A 16,292-nucleotide genomic window follows, 5' to 3' on the forward strand; every position below is an offset into this window, starting at 1 on the left:
GGTTGATTATGAGGCCATGCTGGCCTGAGGCGCCGAAAAAGGGTGAGGAGATGGACGCTTTGGTGGAGCTGGCTATCAGGATATTGTCCAGATAGACAAATAAAAACTGAAGATCCCGCAGGACCAAGTCCATGAGTCGTTGAAAGGCCTGCGCAGCGTTCTTGAGCCCAAAAGGCATTCTGAGGAACTCGAACAGTCCAAAGGGAGTAATAACAGCCTCTTGGTAGATGTCCGAAACCGTTGACTGGTCAACGCGGCTACCTTCCATTCCATTCCGTGCTTCCGCAGTTCCGCACCGGCCCATACTGTCTCCTGGATGTCCTGCTGGTGTACGGGGACCTGATGGTAGCCCCGGACGAGGTCGACCTTGGAGAAGATTGAGTTTCCCGCCAAATGGGCGGAAAAGTCTTGAATGTGCGGGATCGGGTACCGATCGGGCGTCGTTGCATCATTCAATCGACGGTAGTCCCCACATGGCCGCCATCCGCCACCGGGCTTTGGAACGATATGTAGGGGTGAGGACCAGGGACTATTAGACCGGTGAATAATCCCCAGCCGTTCCATCGTGGCAAACTCGGCCTTCGCTGCCGCGAGCTTACCGGGTTCCAGTCGCCGAGCTCATGCGTACACTGGGGAGCCGGTCGTAGTAATGTGGTGTTGGACACCATGCTTAGCTGCCAAGGCAGAGAAAGTGGGCTTGGTCAGATCCGGGAATTCACTTAGTAGGCGGGTGAATTCGTCCGGCGAGGGTAACGTGCAGGAGACAGTATGGGCCGGCGCGGAACTGCGGAAGCACGGAATGGAATGGAAGGTAGCCGCGTTGACCAGTCAACGGTTTCGGACATCTACCAAGAGGCTGTTGGCGCATAAGAAATCCGCGCTGAGGATGGCTTGTGAAACTTTGGCTGTGATAAATTCCCACTGAAACCGTTGTCCGCCGAAGCACACCCGGACCTGCCGTTTGCCAAAGGTACGAATGGCCCCGCCATTAGCTGCCTCGAGGGCGGGACTGTGCCTCCCAGACTGGATGTCAAGTGCTGAGGCAGGAAGGATGCTGCACTGCGCCCCGGTGTCGCATAAAAAGCGCCGGCCCGAAAGGGAATCGGTAATGTAGAGGAGCTTCCCGGAATTCCCAATCGCCATCGCGGCTGCGGCCCGTACCTTAAACTCGATCCTCCTTTTCTGGGGCTGCTGCCGGGGTTGCTGTTTTTTTTAGGCGCGAAACTGCAAGGAGGGCGGCAGCTTCTGGCTTTCGCGCCGAAACGGGCGTGGTAAAAACACAAGCCGGGGGATGGAGGCGTCAGGGCGGCGTCCGCGGAGGAGGGTTGTCTCGTGGCGGAGCAGTATTGCTGCGTGACCGCATAAACCGTGTCTGCTTCTGCAGCCAGTGCTGCGCAATCTGCGGTGTCCGATCTAGCGAGAGCGGCTTGAACCTGTTCGGGGAGTTGACTCAGGAATAACTCCCGAAAAAGGAAGCATTGGGGTTCAACGGAGCCCAGGAGCTTGAGCATCTGGCTCATTAACTCAGATGGCTTGGAATCGCCCAGGCCGGGCATAGCGAGCAGCCGGCGGGCCCGCTCTGCCTTCATGAGTCCGAAGACCTGTATTAACCGCGCTTTAAGAGCATCATACTTGCTGGCCTCTGGGGGGTTTTCGAGCAGGCTGATGATCCGTGCGGCTGTGGAGCTGTCGAGTACGGAGACCACGTGGAGGTAGCGGGTCTGATCCGTGGCGATGTTACGGAGTTCGAATTGTGCTTCTGCTTGGACGGACCAGGAGACGGCATGTTGTTCCCAAAACTGTGGGAGTTTCAAAGCCACGGCGTGTGCTTCCATGTTTCGTTACGCTTCTTTCGCAAAAATTGTCCACGAAAATTCGGGGTCACCACTGTAGGAACGGCTAGATTCCTAACTGAAGGACTGAGATCGAGTCAGTCTATTAAACAAACGATGTTTAATACTAATAAACAGTTTAACACTAAAACAATGGAAAGCTGGATAACAGGTCTGTACTGGTTGCTAGCTCCACGAGGACTGACTAGAGCCCCTCCCTGGTCGGACGTCATCACGTTTTCCCGCCGCTGGAGGATCACGTGATCAACGTGATGACGTCATCGCGTTGGGTCTCAGTCTTAAAGGGACCGCGCTATGTACATGCGACAATATGAACAGAGATACAGATTCATTCTGTAGCTAACAATTAGTTAAAGATAATTATGCACATAAGATCAGAGTCCCCTTGGTGGCTCTGCCACAGGGGGATAATTGTGACTTTGGGTGACAGTGTAAAACAATCCATATGGACTTAGCCTCCCATTACGGGAGGCTGAATCGATATCGCCAATTTTACACTATCTCGCAAAGTCAAAATTACCCCCAGAGAAAAGGTGCATGATAATCACTAAAAGGTTTAATACTCACTTTTTGAATTTTCCATTTAGAATACGGACCCTGAATGCACGGATCTCTGATTTTATGACAAACATTCAGCAACAACTGTACAACAGCATCAGAACTTACCTGCGCAAAGGTATTCAGCTTGTATTTTGTCCAGTGTTGGTGAGAGTTCTTAAATTTTGAACGACAGTGTGTTTTTGTTCATGGTCTCTTCACCTACATTCCCTTTTGCATTTACTTTCTTTACAAATGCAACAACTAAATAGATTTTTGGGGGTAGCTATTTGTCTTGGGCAGTAGCTAGGAACTTTAACATGTTAGGTTTCTGAACCATCTACAAATAGTAGCATTTTGTCATTAAAACCTAATATTAACGTACAAACACTTTACACCGCCATTAAAATAGCAGAGAAAATATCATACACAATTTCTAGGCTTAAATTAGTTAAAATCTGATATGATTTCTATGCTTGCTCTTTCCATTAAAATGAATGGAAACATGAAAGTGACAGTGAAGACCAATTTCCTGGAGGTGTACAGTGCCTAATGCATATCAGTAACTTTGAAAAATCATATAATCTGCAGCTTAATATATCCATCGCTAATGTATTAAATTTGCAATGTACTCACTCCCTAATTTGGTCATCACCATTCTGTGTCGCAGTTATTCCCACTGCTGCGCACTTCTGCCATTAGATGGAACTTCAGAAGCTGCAGATCCCCAAATCTATACCAACATCATCACGAATACACTCTGAGGAAAATTCACTGACTTTCTGTAGGGACACCGTGTGAGATCCAATAGTACTGAAAAAAAGTCTGTTTTTCATGTTCTGATTGCAATTCATTTATTTACTTAGGTCCCAAACCAAGATGTTATAATGCAAGTGACCCAGTCCTGAACTCTACTGCTTGGTTTGCCAATTACTTGGGGAAATTTCTGACCTATACAAGCACAGATGACCTGGCTATGCTCACCGATGATGCAACAGTATGTATGACTGTTATTTAGTAGCTTGAGTTATTTTCCTTCCTTCATCTATCCTTTGCACAGAGTAAATTACAAATGAATGAATGGCTTGTCTCTTACTGTTCCTTGTTTTTTTTTTTATTCATTCATGGGATGTGGGCATTGCAGGCATGGCCAGCATTTATTGCCCATCCCTAATTACCCTTGAGAAGATGGTAGTGAACCGCCTTCTTGAACCGCTGCAGTCTGTGTGGTGAAGGTACTCCCATAATGCTGTTAGGTAGGGAGTTCCAGGATTTTGACCCAGCGACGATGAAGGAACAGCGATATGCTTCCAGGTCAGGATGGTGTGTGTCTTGGAGGTGATAGTGTTCGCATGCGCTTGCTGCCCTTGTCCTTCTAGGCAGTAGAGGTCACAGATTTGTGAGGTGCTGCCGAAGAAGCCTTGGCGAGTTGCTGCAGTGCATCTTGTAGATGGTACGCACTGCAGCCACGTTGCGCCGGTGGTGGAAGGAGTCAATGTTCAAGGTGGTAGATGGGGAAACAATCAAGTAAAAATTCTAATACCTATTAATATCTGTTTTCTACAGTTACAGATATTTGCAGTCAACCAGGACAACCTGAATCTTCTGAGGAGTCTTGAGCTTCCTGAAGATATCCAAAAGTTTTATGCCACTGCACTCTTCAAAAATGCAGCCATTAATTTGACCAGGTATGCGTCATTTGCAACTTGCAAAATAGTTGATCAAGTGACATTCACACAACTGGGAGAAAAACAAATCTGAATACTGTACTGAAATTATTTTTTTCTCTAACTCAGAGAATGTTTGAAAGCATTTACTGCCTGAGTCACAAAAGTGCACCCAAATCACAGATGTAATTTTTTTCTTTATACTTGCGATTTTATTGGAAAATTTGCAGCTCGCTATTTAGTTTAATATCTAAATCAAATGTAAGTTGCATGACAGTCGCTAGAGGACAAAACAGTTTTCATCAATGCTATTGTTCATAAGAATCTTCGAACTCTGCAGCACAGCAGGAGGCCATTCGGCCCATCCTGCCTCTGCCAGCCCTCTGAAAGAGCTATCCACTTCGTTCTATTTCCCCCTGAGTTTTCCCCATACCCTTTTTAATTTTTTTTTTTTAGATTTCAAAAGTTATGGATTCTGATTCCGATACTGTTTCTGGTCGGCCATTCCATGCCCAAACAACCCTCTACGTGAAAGAAAGTTCTCCTAATGTCTTCATTTGTTCTTTTGAGGGTGATCAATTCACCTACTATTGAAAATAGTTTATCCTGATTTACCTCGTCAACACCCCTCATAATTTTAACTACCTCAATCAAATCTGCTTTTAACTGCCTGTATTCTAATTAAAAGAGCTCCCATTTCTGTAGTCCCATCTGTGTAAATATATCAGATTTCTATTGTAAATTTTAATCCCAGTTCAATATCATAAAAAAATGACAGTGCAATTTTTGATCATTTTTAAGACAAAGCAGTACAGAAATAAAAGGATACACAACATTGTATTATTGCATTTGATGCCAGAGGTTTACTGTGTGACATTGTTTGTTTAATATATCTTATATTGTGTTGCATTTATCCATCTGTATCTACATAATAAATCCTGATTGGTATTGGTTTTCTCTCTTTTTTGATACAGCATTCCTGACAGCTTGGTTTGCTTTATTGTTGGTACCCCATCAGTACAGTCTTTAAATGCACAGCAGGCCGCAACTCTGCTTGAGAAAGTAAACAAAGCATGCCAGACTCTTAGCATAAATGCAACTGCACCAACAGATGAACAAATGCAGGTAGGAATTGGCGACCTGGAGGAGGGGGGCTATTCACTTTTGTGGAATTGGGGTATGTTTTTGGTGTGGCAGGACTTCCGCTTTCGCAAAAACGTACCCTTGATCCTGGCTGATTTCATACCTCTGGGTCATTTGCATCATTTTGGTGGGCTCCTCCGCCTCAGCCAGTGGGGCAGAGATTGGCTGCAGCAAGCCTTGGGAGCGTTGACAGTGACCTCAGTGCTGCCAGTGTAAATCCAAAAAAAAGGTTCATTTTATTTTAATTTTGGTGCCTACGGCTACACAATTGATTGCTCAGCAATAGGTTTCATACGTCTTGGGGATCATTTAAATTTTAAATGGCCACTGCGCTGCTCATAGCAACGCTGGACACCGGGGACAAACAGGCCTTCCTTGTAGCCAATGTTGTTATGGTACACATGACAGGAAGTACATTGGATGACATATTTGTATCTATTTTATTATCCCGCGGCGTCAACAGTCCCGCCCCAGAGCCCGACCCAAAGCCACCAGGTCACCGGCCGCGGCGGCCCAATCTCTCTCTGTCTCTCACACTCCCAATCTCTCTCACACTCCCAATCTCTCTCACACTCCCAATCTCTCTCTCTCACTCCCAATCTCTCTCTCTCTCTCACTCCCAATCTCTCTCTCTCTCTCACACTCCCAATCTCTCTCTCTCACACTCCCAATCTCTCTCTCTCACACTCCCAATCTCTCTCTCTCACACTCCCAATCTCTCTCTCTCTCTCTCACTCCCAATCTCTCTCTCTCACACACTCCCAATCTCTCTCTCTTTCACACTCCCAATCTCTCTCTCTCTCACACTCCCAATCTCTCTCTCTCTCACTCCCAGTCTCTCTCTCTCTCACACACTCCCAGTCTCTCTCTCGCACTCCCAGTCTCTCTCTCTTGCACTCCCAGTCTCTCTCTCTCGCACTCCCAATCTCTCTCTCTCTCACACTCCCAATCTCTCTCTCTCTCTCTCACTCCCAATCTCTCTCTCTCTCACACTCCCAATCTCTCTCTCTCACACTCCCAATCTCTCTCTCTCTCACTCCCAGTCTCTCTCTCTCTCACTCCCAGTCTCTCTCTCTCTCACTCCCAGTCTCTCTGTCTCTCACACTCCCAATCTCTCTCTCTCACACTCCCAATCTCTCTCTCTCACACTCCCAATCTCTCTCTCTCTCACACTCCCAATCTCTCTCTCTCTCACACTCCCAATTTCTCTCTCTCTCACACTCCCAATTTCTCTCTCTCTCACACTCCCAATCTCTCTCTCTCACTCCCTCTCTCTCTCTCTCCTTCCCTCTCTCTCTCTCTCTCCTTCCCTCTCTCTCTCTCTCTCTCTCCTTCCCTCTCTCTCTCCTTCCCTCTGCCTCCCCTCTCTCCCTCCCCTCTCTCCCCTCTCTCTCCCCTCTCCCCCCCTTCTCGTCCCTCTCCTCCCTCCCCCTCTCCTCCCTCCCCCACCTTCTTCCCCCCCCTCCCTTCCCTAGCCCCCATTCCCTCCCCTCTCCCCAGTCGCTCTCTCTCTCTCTTCCAACAATAACATGCCCTCAAAAAAGCCTCGGCACCGCCGGGCACAGCGGTCGATCTGTCTGTCATTCCGTCTGTCTGTCTGTATTGTATAAACTCGAAAGTTATAGAGCGTACCTACACGTGTGTTACACCAAAAGAAAGCTTACGATTCCAGAACCGTCATAAGCGTATTTACTTTTCGCTCGGACAAAAATTGTTCGTGCCTTATGCAAAAAACCTTCAAAATTCCACTCATTATCTGCTAATTAGCATTGAGTGACTGACGTCAAGGTTCACCAATCCTGTGCCGTCATGATTGACCAATCCTACAGTTTAGTCACCGGATGGTTGGCCAATCGCTGCGTCTGTGGGCGGGACTAATGATTTTCAACTCAGGCATCGGGCAGCCATTGCTTCAGCTACTTCCAGCTCAAAATCTGCTAATCCAGCTTCGAAAAAGTTAGTATCTCTTTTAAAAATAACATAACATTTACCAAAAACGTTTTATAAGCACTTTCACTTTCATCTTTGAAGGTATTAAAAGGTAGAAATGTTGCCCGGCAGCAGATTCACAGAGGGACACAGAGACAGGCCCGAAAGCCTGGGACTCGATTTAAACCACCCGGCCCAAAGCAGCCCTGGCAACGCGGGGCCCCCCCAGCTAGTATCTATATATATAAAAGGATACATCTGTCTGTCTGTCATTCCGTCTGCCTGTCTGTCTTGAATTAACTCGAAAGTTATAGAGCGTACCTACACGTGCGTTACGTCAAAAGAAAGCTGACGATTCCAGAACCGTCCTAAGCGTATTTACGTTTCGGCCGGACAAAAATTGTTCGCGCGTTATGCAAAAAACCTTCAAAATTAAACTCATTATCTGCTAAGTAGCATTGATTGACTGACGTCAAGGTCGACCAATCCTGTGCCGGCACGATTGACCAATCCTACAGTTCAGTCGCCTGATGGTTGGCCAATCGCTGCGTCTGTGGGCGGGACTAATGCTTTTCAACTCGGGCATCGGGCAGCCATTGCTTCACTACTTCCAGCTCAAACTACTCTGCTAATCCAGCTTCGAAAAAGTTAGTATCTCTTTTAAAAATAACATAAGATTTACCAAAAACGTTTTATAAGTACTTTCATCTTTCAAGGTATTAAAAGGTAGAAATGTTGCCCGGCAGCAGATTGAGAGAGGGACACAGAGACAGGGTCCAAAAGCCTGGGACTCGATTTAAAATGTTGCCCGGCAGCAGATTCACAGAGGGACACAGACAGGCCCCAAAGCCTGGGACTCGATTTAAAATGTTGCCCGGCAGCAGATTCACAGAGGGACACAGAGACAGGCCCGAAAGCCTGGGACTCGATTTAACCACCCGGCCCAAAGCAGCCCTGGCAATGCGGGGCCCCCCCAGCTATAATATATATATAAAAGGATAGTGGTGTCTGTCTGTCTGTCTGGGCATCACTCAAAAGTTATAGAGCGTACCTACACATATGTTATATCAAAAGAAAGGTTATGATTAGGAGGGTGTCCTAGGCGTATTTACTTTTTGGTCAGACAAAAGTTGTTCAGACAGTAGACAAAAACCGTTCAAAATTCCGCTCATTAGCGGTTGGCCAATCATACGGGGGAAATCCGCTCATTAGCATTGAGTGACGTGAAGGTTGACCAATCCTACAGGGGGAGCGCACTGCGTCACGGGGGGGCGTTTCATGGCGTGTGTGGGCGGGGCCTAATCTTTCAAACTGCCGTTAATTCGGCCATCTTTACCTGAGCTTTTACTTTTATTCACATTTTAACAGCTGCCACCTTCCTGTTCTATATGGCTTAATGCCAGATCATGTAGTGCAGTTGTCTTCTTAGCTATGGGGTGCTTAAAAACCTGAACTTTAATACAGGGAACTAAGGAAAAGAACAAATTAATTCAGTTTTAAATAGTATTTAGGAACAGTTAGAAATGAAGTGATCCATTTCAAGTATGAAGGAACTCGGTTGTCTTCCAGGGAAGGTCTCCCCACCTTGTGGAGCTGAAGGCCCCAGCCGGGGACTCGGGCTTTCCCCCCCTCGGCCCGGTCCCGGGGCACGGCTCCGTTTGCGCCCGCGGGCCGGGGACTCTGCCTTTCCCCCCCTCGGCCCGGTCCAGGGCTCGGCTCCGTTTGCGGCCGCGGGCCGGGGACTCGGCCTGTCCACCCCTCGGCCCGGTCCTGGGCTCAGCTCAGTGTCCGGGCCTGAGGTGCTAGGGAGGGGAGGGAGGGACAGAGAGGAAAGCAGGGGGAGGGAGGGAGAGAGGCAGGGAGAGGAGAGGGGCAGAGGGAGAGGGGAGGGAGGGAGGGAGAGAGAGCGGGGAGGGAGGGGGAGAGACAGGGGCAGGGAGAGAGAGAGGGGGGGAGGGAGAGAGAGAGGGGGTGGGAGAGCTTGCCTTCTTCCTTCCTTCCTTCGCAGGGGTCCATCGGGCCAGGCCTGAGGCGCTCCTTCCCCCCTCTCTCTCCAGGCTAATCCCGAACTAAATCCAACAGTCCCTCTCTCTCTCTCTTTCCCCCCCCCCCCGTTTCTCTTCTCCACCACCCGCCCGTTTCTCTTCTCCACCCCCCCCGTTTCTCTTCTCCACCCCCCCCCCCGTTTCTCTTCTCCCCCCCCGTTTCTCTTCTTCAATTCAATTCAATTCAATTCAAATCGCTTTATTGGCATGACCCCCCCCCGTCTCTCTCTCTCTCTTCCCCCCCCCGTCTCTCTCTCTCCCCCCCGTCTCTCTCTTCTCCCCCCAGTCTATCTCTCTCTCTCTCCCCCCAGTCTCTCTCTCTCTCTCCCCCCCGTCTCTCTCTCTCTCTCTCTCTCCCCCCAGTCTCTCTCTCTCCCCCCAGTCTCTCTCTCTCTCCCCCAGTCTCTCTCTCTCCCCCCCAGTCTCTCTCTCTCTCCCCCCCCAGTCTCTCTCTCTCTCCCCCCCAGTCTCTCTCTCTCTCCCCCCCAGTCTCTCTCTCTCTTCCCCCCAGTCTCTCTCTCTCTTCCCCCCAGTCTCTCTCTCTCTCCCCCCAGTCTCTCTCTCTCTCCCCCCCCAGTCTCTCTCTCTCTCCCCCCCAGTCTCTCTCTCTCTCCCCCCCCCAGTCTCTCTCTCTCTCCCCCCAGTCTCTCTCTCTCTCCCCCCCAGTCTCTCTCTCTCTCCCCCCCAGTCTCTCTCTCTCTCCCCCCCAGTCTCTCTCTCTCTCCCCCCCAGTCTCTCTCTCTCTCCCCCCCAGTCTCTCTCTCTCTCCCCCCCAGTCTCTCTCTCTCTCCCCCCCCAGTCTCTCTCTCTCTCCCCCCCAGTCTCTCTCTCTCTCCCCCCAGTCTCTCTCTCTCTCCCCCAGTCTCTCTCTCTCTCCCCCCCAGTCTCTCTCTCTCTCCCCCCCAGTCTCTCTCTCTCTCCCCCCCAGTCTCTCTCTCTCTCCCCCCCAGTCTCTCTCTCTCTCCCCCCCAGTCTCTCTCTCTCTCCCCCCCAGTCTCTCTCTCTCTCCCCCCCAGTCTCTCTCTCTCTCCCCCCAGTCTCTCTCTCTCTCCCCCCCAGTCTCTCTCTCTCTCCCCCCCAGTCTCTCTCTCTCTCCCCCCCAGTCTCTCTCTCTCTCCCCCCCAGTCTCTCTCTCTCTCTCCCCCCCGTCTCTCTCTCTCTCTCCCCCCCAGTCTCTCTCTCTCTCCCCCCCAGTCTCTCTCTCTCTCCCCCCCCAGTCTCTCTCTCTCTCCCCCCGTCTCTCTCTCTCTCCCCCCCAGTCTCTCTCTCTCTCTCCCCCCCAGTCGCTCTCTCCCCCCCAGTCGCTCTCTCCCCCCAGTCGCTCTCCCCCCCCCCCCCCCAGTCTCTCTCTCTCTCTCTCTCCTTCCCACACAGACAGACAGACAAACTCATTTATATATATATATAAAAATTATTTCTACTTTTTTCCTAACAACATGCCCTCAAAAAACCCTCGGCACCGCCGGGCACTCCAGCTAGTATTATATAGATGGGCATATATATTGGCCCCGATTATTTGAGGGGAGGGTCTGGGGGAGCGCATTAGTTGGGGAAAAACCTGGAGAGGCCGGGGACACGGAGGTCCTGCCGACAGGACTTCATTATAATTTTCTTCTTCCGTTTCCTGCCCAACAGCCGACCAAATTGACCGGCTGCAGCTTCCAGCCACTGGTTTTCCCGCCTGGCTGCCAGCCAGAGATCGGGGCTTGGTGGGGGAGAGCTAAACAATGGTGAGGGAGAGATCAGGGCTTTGTGGGGGAGAGATTAGGGCTGTCGGGGGAGAGACTGGCAATGGCAGTTTTGAGGGAGAGATCGGGCTGGATGGGGGTGGGTGGGAGGGGTGGCGGGGATGGTGGAAGATCTCCGATTGCGGCAGCGAGGAGAGGCTGCAATCATCAGAAGGGAGGCTGAATCACTCCAGCTCCTCCTGGCCTACAGGAGTGCTATAAAAAGCACTAGCTTGCTGGAACCGGCAACCTCCGCCTCCATTTCGCTGCCGGGTTTCCCGAACCCTGGGAAACCTGGCCGACAGCTGTTAAATTTAAATCAGGCTTCCAATTGCACTGTGGGAGCCTGATTTAAATATGTTAATATAGTGTCCCACCTCTCCAAAACGGGACACATACATGCCTCGCAACCCGTGGCCGTAGAAATGGCGGCAGGTGCGTGCGTAGTTGGTTCGGGACGCATTCCACGATTTAAAAAAAATTTAACCCCCCAACTCTCTCCCACCCATTGTGGGCGGTGGGGGGGGGGCTAATATCGAGGCCATTGTAAATTCTCTGTCACATCGGCATGTAATCCCAGAAGTAGTATGTGTGAGCAGGGACTGGCAGATGATTTCCCGCCCAACTCTATCCAAGTAAATCTAGTGGAAAATCTAGGCCGTTGTATTGGATCACTTTTAGTGCTGCTGTTTCAGTATTCGACTGCCTGTCTGACACTCAGACTGTACTACAATTAAACACTTAAGAAGACCAAAGCTTTTGTTTTCAGACCCTACCAAAATACCCATGCACTTGCTTTGGACTCCTTCCCCCTTTGCACGCTCAAGATGAACCAGGCTACACACAACTTCATTGCTCTATTCAACCCCACTTCCTATCCACTACCAAAATCCTTATCAAGTCTTCATTGCCTATTGATTTGAGTTCTCTAATATCCTCCTTGTTGGCCTCTTGACCTCCATCACCAAGACTCCCTTGTCTGCAACTTGTGCCACACTAAGTCCCACCAGCCTATCACCCCCATCCATGCTGACCCACATTGATTCCCCATCAAGCAACAGATTGAATTTAAAATTCTTGTCCGTGTCTTCAAATCCTTCCACAGCCTTGCACTACCCTACCACTGCAATCTTCTCCAGCCTTACATCCCCTCCCCTTCCTCTGTTCCTGACTCTGGCCTCCTGTGCATCCCCCCTCCTTTCGCTCTATTTTTGGTAATAGAGCCTTCAGCTATCTTAGTCTTATTCTTTCCCCAAACCCCTTCACCTCTCTACTTCACGCTTTGCCTTTAAAAGCCTTCTCAAAACATCCCTTCAACCAAGCTTTGGTAACCTCTCCTAAACCTGTTGTGTTATTATTTGGTAAGATCTTGCCTATGAGAACAAGGTTTCTGAAAACCCTGATGGCGGTTGTATTTTCTTGCAGCTTGCAGTTGCTCTAGTGAGTAAAATTGACAGCTTCTCATCCGATACTCTTAATAAACTGGGCCAATCAGCTGTTGGACTGTCAAGAACACAGATCGATAATATCAACGGCAGCAATGTCTTAAACGCCCTGGACAGTCTGGGTAAAGTCATTGGCTGGACTTCTGGTAAAGCCAATGCATTGGTAAAGAAGTTGATCAGTACCAACTTTCGGGTAAGGTTTAAACGAATCAAAGTTTTTGTGTACTTAATGATTCCACATTCCCAGTTAGGAACAGTGTATGTTGGAAGCACATGTGGGGAAACTGCTGGGATGCAAGTAATATTCAGTCCATTAAAATTAATGGATGGAAAATCAGGAGCTGCGTAATTTTCCACTATACACTCCCTGTGAGCCCCGTTCCCATTGGGAGCACATAACCAAACTTATATAAGAAGGTATTGACAGTCATTGAAGCTCATTGTAATGAGATTTATACCACTAACTGTAATTCAGAATTGCCAACCTGTTAAATTTTACCTAAATGAATTAAAAGTGCAAGCCTAGAAGATATCTAGATGCAAATCCAGTTCCAATATAATGATATATAAAATAAGGCATCATATAATACAAATGACTTGAAAAATGTTCTAGTATATTCAAGTGCACTATAATGTAACCACGCATATACATTAGGATAAGGCTATGGGGCAGTGGACTGAAGGAATAACAGCTAAAATGATAGAATTTGTAAATCTCACATCTAACCATGTTTTATTGTCTACTTACTAGGTTAACAATGCTGCCAACCTATTGAGAATGGGAACCTTGGTATCTGGTCTTTCAAGTGGCATAGTGGAGAACATCAATAGCAGTGCGATAGTTAATGCGGTTAATGACACTACCTTTGTAGAAAATATATTGCTTGCTCCAGAACCTGTGCAAAGAGCTGTTGTCCAAAAGGTAAGTGATCAATAAATTTGTGTACCATTGGGAGATAAAAATGATCATTTTACTTTACTTTCCAGGGCATAGTACAGCTTTTGAATTTAGAGTTCTGCTGGTGGGCAACAAGATTTACACTTTCAGAAAGCAGTTTCAAGTCCTTAACAATTATATTTTAAGTTAAATTCAGTACTTTGAAGAGATTGGAACAAAAAGTTTTGATGCCTCTGATGCACTCCCACCATAACTCCATCTCCATCAGAGCTCCCACAGGGCCTTTATGGGGCAGAGCCTCCACCTGCCAGTGATGCAGGAGGGGGTAGGGCCAGGGCCGAGACACCCAGCCGGGGAGTTTCCGTTCCTTGACATCTCAATAGGGCAATGGATTATTAGCATCTGGTAAAACGCAGTGTACCAACCCACAAAATGGCACAAGTGGGGCTGAGGGGGAAGGTACGTCCACTTCCCAGGGGTGGTCATACCTCCCCACATAGGCCTGCCACTCTTCCACCATAGTTTGCGGCCTGTGGGGATAAGTTGAGTGCCCAAGGTGGACCGCCAGTGGAGTGGGCATATGCTAGGGGTCTTTAAATCAAGGGAGCTCCTCCTGACCCCACAAACTTTGGCAGAGTTAGTAAGGAGGTACCAGGCGGGCACAACCCAGCACTTACGCTGGGATCCGCCCTCCCCGCTGTGGCATTTTAACCCCATTTTGTTTATATGCGTAATTGAGGTAAATTTTCTAAGTCTGGACAGGTGCTGAGGTACCTGAGCCGCTGCCAGCACCTATCGAAAGATCGCAAATACACTGCATGTAATTTTCTGTCAACTGAAACACGTTCACAATTTTCTGATATGCACTAATGGCAGATAGGGTATCGTATTATCGGCACTATCTTGAACAATTTAAGCTGTAATATTATTCTCTGTATATCAGATTTGTATCTTTGACAGATATTGGCTTGGCTTTTCCTCATGAATACCGCATCTTTCAGGAGGTACTGGGGCAGATATTGTAGAAAAATGAGATGGAGGATGCCTTGTCAAATTCTCATCTCTAAAAATAGCCATCAGAATTTTTCTTCAACCCGGTCCACTTGGGGACAGATCTCACCACCCGCCCATTGTCCACCTTACCACATGGAAATAATACCGAGTGAGTGGTCTTTACCGATGCTCTGCTTCCTGGGAAGAGGCGTTCAGTCTTCTTCTACTTCCAGCCCCTACCCATTATGATTTTTTGGTAGCACAGCTTTTCACTTTGACAGACTGCTCAATTTCACCGCCCCCCCCCCCCCCCCCCCCCTCCGTTGCAAGTCTGTCCCTTTAAACAGCTGCAGCAAATCAGATGCTGCAACAGTACTTGATTCTCCTTCCACAATTAGTTCTGGCCCCATTTCTGGTGGAAATCCTAATATTAAGGAACACCAGCGTTAAATCTTTGAGTCTAAACAACGGAGAATTGATAAGTTTGAGTTCGCTCCTGCCTTTGTTACAAATACTGGTTACCATAGCACACCCAGGAAAAGAACAAAGCTTAAATGTTTTTCTTCTGGCATGAAACTACATTTAAATTGCAGAATTTTGCTGAGTTCTGACGTTTTGATGAACTTTATAGAATAATGTTGTACGGTTAAAAAGTCTTTGGTTAGTAATTGTTAGCTCTACAGCTGGAATTACATGTGGAGGTACAGAGGTTTTTGTGACAATACCAAATGCCTGTACCTATAGGACAACATCTAGTCGTTTTTCCTTCTACTCTGATATTAAGACTAAAAAATGCCATTGGGATTTTTTTTACATCTGTTTGAGCCTAGTTTGTTTGGGCAGAATTTTCTGAGGTCCCACACCAGTAGCAGGGTCTCATATGCAGTCCGCAGCTTATCAAAATATTGCTGATGCGTTGCCCATGACGGCCCATAATGTTGCATCTATTAATGTCAAAGGAGGGAAAATCACAGGCAGAGCCCACCCACAGTTGTCCCTTAACATGCTTAGTGTGTGCAAGGCACTGTCTATGGCGCAGGGCCTTGGAAAGTTCCGCCCATTATATTTAGCAACTTCCTCTGTACATTTTTTGGGGTGGGGGGAAGGGCTTCTGGTTTGGATGGGTTTTTGTTCCGCTGTTGGCATATGTGCCATTTGGGCTCTGAAAAACCTTAAGCTTCAGAAAGACCTGCAGGAGCCCATCTTTTGAACATAGTGCTTTGTTTCGCTCTTACTAAATGTTTTCATGTGTTTGATGTTCTTTAGATTATCGAATCTTCAAGTGATCCCATAACAGTCATACGGAGAGTTCCAGCTAAGCTTGCAACCAAGATCCCTATGCCTCGACTGATTTCCAAAAGTATTAATCTAAATCTTGTGAACAAAAAACAATGGAAGCCCTACCAAGTAAGTTATTGAATTGTTTGATGAGAGCAAAACTTGCTTTAAAAAAAATTCCGAATTTTTTTCTTTGGTGGAATGTCACTCATCTAGGTGCAAAGAACCGATGCTATGGAGCAGACAACTTTTCAACTTTTGGAAGCCAGTGTTAGCATCAAACATTCCCACCTGAGGCATAGCACAGGCCAGATGCAAACTAAATCTTCTGTTATTCTGCTCCAACAATGTGGCTTAACCTCCAAAGAGCACCATTTATTGCAGCAGTACAAATTTTCTATTTCTCGCAGCTGCAGTGATCCAAATAAATGCTCTCACTGGCTGAGTGAGATTAATAATTTAGGGCCAAAGCACATTCAACTTTGTGCAATATATCTATGCCTGTTAGGGTGCTACACAAGATGTGTTCCAGTTCCTAACAGTTGGAAAAGAGAGTGGGGGTAATTATCACTTTCGATGGGGCTGGAAAACTAGCGGTAGAGGACCAGCCGTCCATTATACACCCTGCCCAATTTTCCTTTCCATTGATTTCAATCAAAAGGAAAGTCAGGCAGCGTGTATAATAGGCAACCGATCCGCCACTGCCAGTTTTCCACCCCTTCCAAAGTGAAAATCAGCTCCAGTGACTGTTATCCTTTTAGCAAAGACTGGATTCCA

The 16,292-nt window shown here is 48.0% G+C and overlaps 1 protein-coding gene across 1 annotated transcript in view; it reads left to right on the plus strand.

Moving 5' to 3' along the window:
- Nucleotides 1-16,292, plus strand: part of LOC147110403 (mesothelin-like) — a 59,932-nt gene that overhangs the window by 12,857 nt on the left and 30,783 nt on the right. The window contains exons 4-10 of the mRNA XM_086002230.1: nucleotides 2,441-2,529; nucleotides 3,257-3,387; nucleotides 3,957-4,078; nucleotides 5,032-5,182; nucleotides 12,327-12,539; nucleotides 13,098-13,268; nucleotides 15,504-15,644. Coding sequence (XP_085858356.1) covers nucleotides 2,441-2,529; nucleotides 3,257-3,387; nucleotides 3,957-4,078; nucleotides 5,032-5,182; nucleotides 12,327-12,539; nucleotides 13,098-13,268; nucleotides 15,504-15,644 — 1,018 coding nt within the window. The remainder of the gene's footprint in view (nucleotides 1-2,440; nucleotides 2,530-3,256; nucleotides 3,388-3,956; nucleotides 4,079-5,031; nucleotides 5,183-12,326; nucleotides 12,540-13,097; nucleotides 13,269-15,503; nucleotides 15,645-16,292) is intronic.

The sequence above is a fragment of the Somniosus microcephalus genome, chromosome 11, assembly GCF_052327205.1.
Source record: "Somniosus microcephalus isolate GS21.2 chromosome 11, FLI_Smic_1.0, whole genome shotgun sequence".
Classification (NCBI taxonomy): domain Eukaryota; kingdom Metazoa; phylum Chordata; class Chondrichthyes; order Squaliformes; family Somniosidae; genus Somniosus; species Somniosus microcephalus.